This window comes from Bos grunniens, chromosome 12 (genome assembly GCF_055505025.1).
Source record: "Bos grunniens cultivar Pamir isolate PY7600 chromosome 12, Bosgru_T2T1.0, whole genome shotgun sequence".
NCBI lineage: Eukaryota > Metazoa > Chordata > Mammalia > Artiodactyla > Bovidae > Bos > Bos grunniens.
In genome coordinates, this window is record NC_141176.1 from 33,398,463 (window position 1) to 33,409,564 (window position 11,102).

The following is an 11,102-nucleotide window of genomic DNA, read 5'->3' on the forward strand; positions in this document are numbered from 1 at the left end:
CAGGCTGAACAGGGACTCAAGGGTTTAACGAGTGGTGTGAGGCGAGTCTGGAAAGCGTCACATCTCAGAAATAAAACCAGAGGCACGACTGTGGGGAGAGTTTCAACGCGCCTTCCTAGCGGGAAGGTGAAGCAACAGGAGTAAAAAGCACTCGAGAGTTGACGAGGGCTGGCAATTTCCGACGAGCGATACGGGAAAGCGGCTGGGTGTTGAGCTACGCGGTACCCAGGCGATCCAGGGATAGGAGCCTACAGCTGGGCTTCACGCCAACCCGGGAGGGCGGCCCGGAGACCGCCAGCGCCGAGGGCCGGAACGCTGGACGCCGCCTCCCGGGCCCCTCCGGACGCGGTTTCCGGTCGTACCGGCGTGCGCCCGGCAGCGGTGGAGCGAGCATCTCCAGTCGCGCAGGGGGCGCGGCCCGGCTGTCCCGCCTCCAGAGCCTTGCGGGACTGTCCCGCGGCACAGCAAGAGGCCTCTCCTCAGCAGACGCCCACAGAGGGCAGCAGCCTCCAGAGGCGCGGATGCGAGCTCCGCCCGCCGTCGGGGTCACTGCCTCCAGGACGCACGCTTCTCCTCTGCCGTCCGCCGGGAAGCGGACCGATCGCCGGCGAGGTGAGGTCCTAGGAACTCTCCAGGCCTCCCGCGAACTTCCGGGAGACGCGGCCCTCGCCCCCCGCGCCCCCTGAGGGACCGCCCCGAGCCCCGCCTCTACTCTGATTGGCTACCCGCGCGCCCGCTGCACCGCCCTGGCCGGTGATTGGCGCTGAGGCGCAGTCTGTCAGCCGCCTCCCTTGGGAATCTGGGTCGCCAAGGGAAGCGTTCGTTACTCGGGGACGGCTTGGGAGGAGGTTGGTCGGGCCCCCTGAGCTCGTTTGTTTATTGTTCCGGAGACCCTACCCCCGGCGCGCGCTTCCGTCGCAACGGCCAGGAGAGGAGCCGGTATCGGAGGCGGAGGGCAGGGGTGGCGAGAAAGTGAAGGTTGAGAAGTGAGCCTGAGGCCCCCAAGCCCGACTGCCTCCGAGAGGGAGCGGGGTGGGAAGAAGGGCCCTGAAAGGAACTGTCACCTTGGGAGAGGCCTAGTTTCTGCTGCGGGGAGGGTGGCGGGGGTTCATGACCTAGTTGTTCGGGCATCTCGTTTTCTAGGTGAGTCTGTCCACAGAATTCACTAGAGATTTTTGCTTCGGCTTTGCAGCCGAGTTTGGAGACGTGTAGCCCGTTTCCTCGCCTTCCCAGAAGCCATTGACTGAATTCATTCACTCTCTTGTCTCTTTAGATGAGCAGCCGTCAAAAAAAGCACAAACAATGGAAGGACGGATGCCACTGCGTATGTTAAAAGCATGTTGAAAGGAAACTAAGAAGGTATTCACTTGGATTTAATTGTGTTTAATTGTACGAGAGAATTACCTTTTTGAGGAGAAGCACAAAAGTTTTGACTAATACTAATTTAGTTTGGTCTTGTGACCGGTTTCAAATTTTTAAAATCTTTTAATATACAAGAGTCACATTACTGCCGTACCTATCAAATACAGTCTTTGCTAATGATGGGCTAGTCCTGACCATGCAACATGAAAAGAAATTGGAAATTTTTGATAATGTTCATTTGCATATGATTACATAGTGCTACAGATCTTTTAAAAATGACGTTATCCCTGTTTAAAAAAAAACTTGTAATTTAATGTTAGACTGTGTGTGAGATTGGGTAGTAGCTAACTCATACAATGAGTTACACTCCTGGGCTAATTTCACTTTGTTTTTAAAGTACCAGTTCATTGTTTGTTGCTCAGTTGCTCAGTCATGTCGGACTCTTCTGCGACCCCATGGACTGTAGCCCACCAGGCTCCTCTGTCCATGAGATTTCCCAGGCTAGAATACTGCAGTGGGTTGCCATTTCCTTCTCCAGGGGATCTTCCCGACCCAGGGATCGCACTGGAGTCTCCTACATTGGCAGGCAGTTCTTTACCACTGAGCCACCGGGGAAGCCCAAAATATCAGTAGTTTGCTTGTTAAACACTGAGTCGTAGTTATAACAGTTGTTTCATTGGCCACCTAGTCATTTGACCCTCTAGCTTCTATTAAGTTATATGCTGTCTTATACATATCTGTTAGTGACATACTGGAAATTGTCAAGGAATGGTTTATTTCAGCCACGTGTATGCATGCTAAGTTGCTTCAGTGATGTCTGACTCTGTGTGACCCTATGGACTGTAGCCCACCAGGCTCTTCTGTCCATGGGATTCTCCAGAACCCACACTCAAGAATACTGGAGTGGGTTCCCATGCCCTCCTCCAGGAGCCTTCCTGACCCAGAAATTGAACCTGTGTCTCCTACATCTCCTGCATTGGCAGGCAGATTCTTTACCACTGGCACCACTCAGGAAGCCCCATTTCAGCCACAGAACACCCAAATTAGCTCTTGAAGTTAGACCTGGGCCCTACCCTGGAAAATTTTGACCTGGATTAGAGATGAACTCTGGACATCTGTATTCTGGAAAATTTCCTCAAGTGAGTTTGATATGCATTCCCAGTTGAGAACTGAAGCTTTAACGACTTAGATATGTTTAAGAAATTTTAAGATATTTATGAAATAAATAGTTCTTCCCTTGATTTCCTTATGGTTTAAAAGTAAATTTCTCAGGAATAACATTTCAGGATAATCCAAAAGCAGTGTTTGCCTCAGCAAGGTCAGGAAGTTTCACTGGCACTCAGCAGCCTCTGGACTAACCACTCCAGTCTTAGGAACAAGGTTCTTATGGAGAGTCACAAGAGCTCTGATGTGCTTGCAGGATCCCCAGAGCTGTGCATGTAGTATTGTCTCCTGTGAGGTGTAAGAGAGGTCAACTCCAGGTCTGTTCAGCTAACTTATTTTTACTTCAACAAAATGCAAAGAGGGTAATATTACATTTATGAACTTTATCTTGGGAAGAAAACCCCTACTGGAAATAAATGTAAATGATACCCTCCCAATACCCAGTAGTCCTATGCTTATTAAGTAAAGAATGTGCACAATTCAAGGTTAAAATCTGTATGCTAACATGAAGTATTCGGAGATTTGGAGTATATTAGACCAACTTTACAGGAGAGTCAAAGAGGTAAAAGTCAGATAATCACTTTGGTTTTCAAGTGTGAGAAATGTGTGGTGAAACCAAATCCATTCTGACTTCAGGGACAGCTTTCAGCAAAGCAGTAGGCCCAGTTGTGTTGCATTGCCTAGGAGCTGTTAGTATTGATATTTATTTTACATGTAAGTTTTTCACTGCAAGACTTGGCATACGAAGTATTTGAGTAGTGGGCAGATTTTTAAAATGAAGATGAAAAAAACAAACATGAAGCCATGTGTTTAGTCAGTCCATGACTAATACCTTGAATTTGTGTTTGTTGTTTGAACAGAAAGCCAGGAGTCTCAGCATGAATCGATCTAGATCTCAATCAGATGATGGTGGTGAAGAAACCTCATCCCAAGACCAGCATCATCAAGAAAATGAGAGAAGGTGGCAGCAAGAGCGTCTCCACAGAGAAGAAGCCTATTACCAGTTTATAAACAACCTCAATGATGAAGATTACCGGCTGATGAGAGACCATAATCTTTTAGGCACTCCTGGTAAGGGATAGGTAAAAGAGAAAATACCTTTTGCAGCATTATTAAAAGTTTCAGCGTTAGGAGGGGTTTTTACCCCCATCTTCCCTGTTCCAAAATACACTGTACTGTTTTGGTGACTTCAAGAGCTTTGTAACATAAAAACATAGAAAAATCACTGGCGTACTTCTGTATGTCATAAGTAGGTTAATATTGGGGCTTCCCTGGTGGCTCAGCAGTAAAGATTCCACCTGCCAATGCAGAAGATTCGCTTTGATCCCTGGTCAGGATGGTCCCCTGGAGGAGGAAATGGCAGCCCACTCCAGTATTCTTTCCTGGGAAATCCCAAGGACAGAGGAGCCTGGTGGGCTACAGTCCATGGGCTTACAAGAGTCAGACATGACTTAGTGACCAAACAAGAATATTGAATATATAGCACTGTTACACAAGTGTCAAAAAAACCAACTGGTTCATGTACACGATAGTGTCTAATATTTACATATGTGGTCCTATTTCTCTTAAGTAATATTTGTACAAATAAAATACTATTCATTTCAAACCTGATTCTAACTCATGTTACTATATATTTATTTAGTTGAACTAATAACTCCTCCAAAGTCAGATGTGTTCCATAATTTTATTACAAATCAAATTTCACAATGAACTGGTTGAAACTTGCAGGTTTGTATGTAATATATTTCTATGTTGCATATTTGCATACTATATATTGGATTACCCATATAATAAACTAGGTAAAATTCAGGTAAATATTTGAAGTTTTCTCTAGAAATATTCCCCTCTTAATTTCTTTTTAACTCTGACAAAAATCCACAGAATTATAGCCTATGGGTTCCTAAGTATATCAACTGGGAGCACTTTATTAATGATTCAAATTAAATCTTATTTTAATTTAAATAAAACATTAATAAATGAAACAACCAAAATGATGTGTATTTGCATCAAGTAAACAGTTTCTACTGTCTTCAGTTTATAGAAATGAAAACAGTAGAATGTCTTTCACAGATTGCTAAAGATTAGTCTGACCGTAAGTTTTCATAAAACTTAGTAATTTAAAAATTTGAATTTCAGTGAGCTTTTTTCTATTTTTTAGGAGAAATAACATCAGAAGAATTACAACAGCGGTTAGATGGTGTCAAGGAACAAATAGCATCTCAGCCTGACTTGAGAAATGGGACAAACGCCAGAGGTACTATGGACTCCTTTCCATAAGGAACAGGTTTGATTGGAGTAATTGCAGACATGAGCTTCCAGGACCTTGTCTGACATTGGTTTTTAGTGTTTTTCAGATTTAATGTGATACTCATTCAGGGAATATTTATGAATTATATGCAAAGCAGTACAGTTCGGCAGTATAGGACAGAGGTTGCATATAAAGATGTCTTATACACTCATTGCCTTCAGGAGCTCCTGTGTATGAAATAGTATATTAATTGCCAGCAGAATTCTTTTTAATTTTAGAATGTACAGACTAGTTTTTATTTTTAAATTAATATAACTAAGCTTGGCTTTTAAAAAGTTATACAGAGCAACACAGAAAGACTGAGTCAGGAAAACCTGTTTGTTGCTTTGCTGTGTTGTTTTTGTGTTTGTTGTATCATTTTACTGAACAAATACTAAGTTATAATATAAGTTCTTACAAAAAACAAATTGCTTAAAAAAATTCAAACTAAACAGAAGTGTATAGAATTAAAAGTAGAGCCAGCATTAAGGTCTGCCCTACCACTGCCTTCCCCACAAGTATTTGTTAGTAGTAGTTTCACATATTATATCAAGATCATGGTATAAATTAGGGTGAAGACTATTAAAAACCCCAAGTGCATTGATTGGGAAGACATAAGTTTACTCCTCTTTCACGGTAACAGTCCAGCGCAGACACACTGTACTCCATAAAGCCTCCTGGGACCCACCCAGCCGGCAGAGTGGTTCTACAACTGTGCTGTCCAGTGCAGTAGCTACTGGCCACATGGGCCTATTTAAATTTAATAAAATTGAAAACTCAGTTCCTCAGTCATATTAGCCATATTCAGGCGTTTAATAGTCCCAAGTGGCCAGTAGCTTCTGTATCAGACAGCACAGAGACAGAGCACCTCCACTGTTGCAGAAAGGTTTACTGGACATCGACTGCTGCTGCTCCAGGGTGCGGCCTTGATGATCAAGCTAAGTCACCACCACATCTAGGTTCCAACTGGCAGTTGTAGGTCCAGAGGGAGGCGCAGGCACCTGCCTGAAAATGAGCTCTCTCACTTCCACTCCAGTTCCATTGATGAGAACTCAGTCCTGTGAACACCCTGCTTGCCAGGCTGCTCCCAAGACCGTCACAGTGCATTTACAGTGGAAGAAGGGACCACAGATTTTGTGAGATATGAGTGACCTCTTTCATGCATCATCATCACTGCATCCTAGTAATTGAAGTGGCATTTAGAATGAGTTAATGTTTACCTGCTCTTTACTCATATCTCTTTGCAAATTAAAATGGAAAGTGAAAATTAACTCTTGTTTTCTTTACATTGATATAGGCAGATTGTACTATGAGTATAGCTGGTAAGACTGGTCCTTTGAGATATGTTTTAATGGAAAATGTACTCATCACAAATGAAATAGCTTATATTTTTAGAATATGGCTAAAGTTGCTTATTTTACTGATAATCAGCAGCTGATTAACAGGTTTAACTTTAATAAAAGAACATTTTTTATGAGAGATTGAAGTAATGAAATAAAATCAAAGCAGTCCCATTTAATAGCTGGTTTTGAGTAGAACAGACTTTAAGGGTAAAGTCTGTGTAGTTAATATGCATTACAATGCCTTTCATTGAGTTTTGTACTTTAATAACCCACTGGTTAAAAACAGAAAATGTAAGCTTCCCACAGTAGCACTGTCATAGTCAAAGAAGTTTATCAGGGGCACAGTTATTTCTAAATTGATCCATTCAGCAGTATTAATTGAGAGTCTGATTTCTACCAAATAGAATAGAGGTTGGGGATTTAACAGTGAACAAAATGAGACAAAACTTGTTTTTTCTTCATGCAGCTCACATTCTAAATGAACAGAAAATGTATTTTATTGTATTATATATAATGGCTAACATTTATTGAGTGCTTTCTCACATGTTATATCATGCCAGATGTTATGTTAATCATATACCATGTCTTCTTTTATCTTCATGATAATCCCCTGACATCTATCCTATTATTATATCAAATTTATGGATAAGGATATAGCCATAGAGAACTGAATTAAATGCTTAAAATTTCCTTTCTTTACACAAAGACATATTATGGTTCTAATATTATACTCATAAAGCCAAAGTTCTTGAGCTATATGTTTTTGACAGTTTCTAAGAAACAAGATTCTTAAGGTTACCAAAATACCTAGTTGCAAAAAACACTGTTACCTTTCCCAAAAGGATTCTACAAATTCAAGTGAATTATGTATGTTTTCTTGCTATGTTTTATTAATATTGCCATATGAATAAAGCAATTTAAATGTACAGTTTTAGTAATGGTTATATTTTTCATTTGCCTTAATATTTTGCCAATAATAGGCCTATAGAAAGCAAGAGTGAAGATTTCTTCACACTACTGCACAAATAGTATTTAAAATTTTATAATGTTAATTCACACTGTGTATTATAGTATGCTTGTAGTATACACCTTTCTTTTAGAAAGCTCATTTTCTTTTTGGCTGTTTTTCATTCATTCAGATGCACAGATGTTCTTAAATATAATTTAATTTAATAAAAACTTTACAAGCTTTCAATGAAAATCCAAAGATAGATTTCAGGAATTGATGTTAAGTTGATTTGGTTTGCTTTCCAAACGCAGGAATCCCTCGAGAGGGTTCGAATGAAGATTCTCTGCTGGAATGGCTGAACACCTTTCTTCGCACAGGAAATGCAACTCGAAGTGGGCAGAATGGGAACCAGACCTGGAGAGCTGTGAGTCGAACCAACCCTCACAGTGGAGAGTTTCGGTTTAGTCTGGAAATCCACATCAACCACGAGAACAGAGGATTTGAAATGGATGGCGAAGACTCTGTGGCTATGCCCTTCTCAGATGTCAGTCAAGATCAGGCTGCAGATGGGCCCCAGAGACCAAGCAGTCCTGTGGCCAGGCGAACCAGAAGCCAGGCTGCAGGGAATCTCAGCCGTGGTGCTCGCATTCCCAGGACACGCCTTGGCTCCAGGGGGCAGAGCTCAGTTGAAGGCTCTCTGTCTCCACTGGGAAGACTAAGAAATGGAATTGGGGGTGCATCTGGCAGTCCTGGACCTGGTGCCCCCCTCACTCATCTCGACACCCCATCAGGTAGAAGTGAACTCAGGCAGAGGGAGGGGCAGCGGTTTGGAGCAGCCCATGTCTGGGAAAATGGGGCCAGAACCAATGTCACAGTGAGGAATACAAACCAAAGACTAGAGCCCCTAAGACTACGGTCTACTTTCAGGAGTCGGAGCCGGTCGCCGATTCAGGCGCCGAGTGGTACGGTTTACCATAATTCACAAAGAGAGAGCCGGCCTTACCAACAGAGCACCAGGCGGTCTGTCAGGAGGAGAGGGGTAACCCGGGTCTTCCTGGAGCAGGACCCAGAAGGCAGAGGGGCTGCGTCCTCGCTCTTCTCCAACTCCAGGCTCGTGTCCAGAATCACGGTGGAAGAGGAGGAGGAGGAGCCCAGCAGGCTGCCTGCGGCCATGCGGCGACACCCGACCATCACCCTGGACCTGCAGGTGAGGAGAATTCGTCCCGGAGAGAGCAGCGACCGCGACAGCATCGCCAACAGGACTCGGTCTCGGGTGGGGCTGGCGGAGAACCGGATCTCCTTGGAGAGAAACAGCGGGGGCTTCCACCGCAGCATCTCACGCCAGGAGCGCTCGGGGATGCGCACCTACGTGAGCACCATCACCGTGCCGCTACGCAGGGTGTCTGAGCACGAGCTCGCCGAGCCGTCCTCCACAGCGCTGCGATCAATCCTAAGGCAGATCATGACTGGCTTTGGTGAGCTGAGTTCTCTCATGGAGGCCGAGTCAGAGTCAGAGGCGCAGAGCGATGGCTCGCACGGGCCGGTGCTGCGCTCAGACGCGGGTCCCCCGGGTGGGGCCACCGGCCCTCCCACAGGAGGAGCCCCCAGGGGCCGGCTGGCCCGCGTGGAGCTCACCCCGCTTCATACCCTAGCCAGCGACCCCGTGGTGGGCCGGCCTGCACGGAATTCAGGTAACTTAGTGGAGACGGGAACACTACCCATTCTTCGCCTCGCTCACTTCTTCCTGCTTAACGAGGGGGATGATGACGACCCCACGCATGGTTTAACCAAAGAGCAGATCGACAATCTCTCCACCCGGAACTACGAGCACAGCGGTGCAGACGGCGAGCCGGGCAAGGCCTGCAGTGTGTGCATCAGTGACTATGTGGCCGGAAACAAGCTCAGGCAGTTACCCTGCATGCACGAGTTCCACATCCACTGCATCGACCGGTGGCTCTCAGAGAACTGCACCTGCCCCGTCTGCCGGCAACCTGTCTTAGGGTCCGGCCTAGCCAACAGCGGGTGACGCCCTGAGTCCCTCACCCGCACACCACCGTGGAGCTGTGTTCAGGCATTGTTTTCTTGAATCATTTGTGATACGCTTACCAGGATGAAAAATAGCAGATGATTATAGTTTGAACTATTTTTTGTGTGTGCTTTTTTAACTTGTTAAAAAGAGTAAATTTATAGAAAGTTTAAAATGCAAATGTTACATTATCCTTAAGTACAGAATAGTTAATATTGCTAGAACCAAATAACCTTCAAAATATTTTTATTTTGGTAATTTTGTTCATGCTAAGCACTTTTGTATTTGCACAGTTTGGTAGGTTACAAGTGAATATTTGTCCAAAAAGTCCTGCAGGGTTTTGCTTGGACTTTCAGGTCCCATAAGGCTTCATACTGTGTCCAGACATTGGTATCTAAATAAGCCTTCCTATAACTTTTCATTCTAAGGAAAGCATCTTCATGAAAGAGTCCCTGGCTGAATGTTTGCTTAATGCACTTAAGTTACTTGAAATGTTAAATTTATTATGCAGTACTTACATTTAATATGTGTATATATAGGTATATAATTTTAAGGTTAAAATATTCAGTCTGAAAACTACTGATTTGGTTCTTATTTTAAGCTGTTGGGCTATTACTGCATATGGCACAATATTTAATATTTGCAGGATCATCTCGGGGAGGAAGTGGATTAAGATATTTAAAAATAGAGATAATTTATGAAGCGTTTCTGACAATCTGACTTACTAGACAGCAAGCAATATATAACACTGAACAAGTATTTCTTTTTTCAGAAATGGAACATGGACATTTTAGAGCATAGAGGTTATTTGAGTTCTGCCTTTTCGTGACTTTTTTGAAAGTGCAAACCATTTTTTGGATTAAATTAAGTAAAATGTACACGCATGGTTTCTCAAATTTAGTTTAAAATCTAAAAAAAAAAAACCTGTAAAGAATCAAATGCATAGATACTATGTTAAGTTCACTTGGAGGCCAAAAAACTCCAAATACAACAATGACAACAAAAGTAAGAGAATGTAGAACAAACACAAAGTATGCGTTGAAGATCTGTTTCTACCAATAAATATTAAAACGTGTCAACTATTCTCTGTTGGTCCACTGTGGTTTATTCACTGAAAGAAATCGATATTTCACATCAGCTGGATGCCAGGCATTGTTACAGGTGTCAAGGATTCCATAGAGGAGAGACAGAGTCCCTCTCCTCACGGGAAAGACATTTGCTCTTAGAAATGGAAGCTCGGTTAATAAAATGAGTTACTGTTCTGACTTTCATGTTTGTTCATGTCATTAATGACAGTTTCCTGTGGTGACACTGCTTGGACAAAATCACAAGAACAAGCACCTCAAGGCCAATTCTGTGAGATTGAGGTATATCTCAAGACTTAGTTTTCCTTTCCAGTTAGTGATTAAATGCATTTTGTTCAGTAAGATACGTGAACAGACGTTGTTAGGGAGAGTATTGCACACCTAGAGTGAAAGGTTTATGTAAAGGTGGTAACTTTGGAGTAAATGGTTTATGTAGGGCTCGCACGCAAGGGACATGGGGCTTGGAAATTGGATCTGAAGACTTTAAATACTAGACTTAAGGACTTTTTACTTTACAGACTTGAGGTTTCTCTTGCTAAATTATATTGGTGAAGAGTGAGATCATTTTTCATGTTTTGGGAAGACTGGTGCAGAGTGCAGTGGAGTGGAAAAAAATTGGAAGCAAAAAGTCAATAAAGGAACAATTGCTGTAAATTTTTACTATTATCATCATCACCCGTTATTATCTAACCCAGAGTAATGGCAGTGATACTGGAAAGGGCAGAACAACACTGGGGAATAAAAGACATTATTTTGTTGTTTCTTGTTCACTGTGAAGAGGTGGGAGGTCGTAGGTAAAGCATCTCTGAGGGCAGAAGGGAGGACACGTTATAAGCTTGGCCAGTGTAGACATTTACCTGAAACAACTGTGTTCACATATCTGTCC

General features: G+C 43.4%; 1 protein-coding gene across 23 annotated transcripts; it reads left to right on the forward strand.

Annotated features, from left to right (window-relative positions):
* Nucleotides 1–341: 341 nt before the first annotated feature.
* Nucleotides 342–10,215, forward strand: RNF6 (ring finger protein 6). Of its 23 annotated transcripts, none has more exons than XM_086329681.1 (6): nucleotides 342–612; nucleotides 1,274–1,359; nucleotides 2,209–2,501; nucleotides 3,387–3,597; nucleotides 4,685–4,780; nucleotides 7,417–10,215. In XM_086329681.1, exons 3-6 carry the CDS (start codon nucleotides 2,463–2,465, stop codon nucleotides 9,129–9,131), a joined length of 2,061 nt encoding a protein of 686 aa, XP_086185807.1. In that variant the 5' UTR covers nucleotides 342–612; nucleotides 1,274–1,359; nucleotides 2,209–2,462; the 3' UTR covers nucleotides 9,132–10,215. The 23 variants fall into 23 exon arrangements, with proteins under 23 accessions (XP_086185807.1, XP_086185808.1, XP_086185816.1 ...); XM_086329682.1 differs by having other exon boundaries at nucleotides 2,346–2,501; XM_086329685.1 differs by lacking the exon at nucleotides 342–612 and adding an exon at nucleotides 744–848.
* The last annotated feature ends 887 nt before the right edge of the window (nucleotides 10,216–11,102 follow it).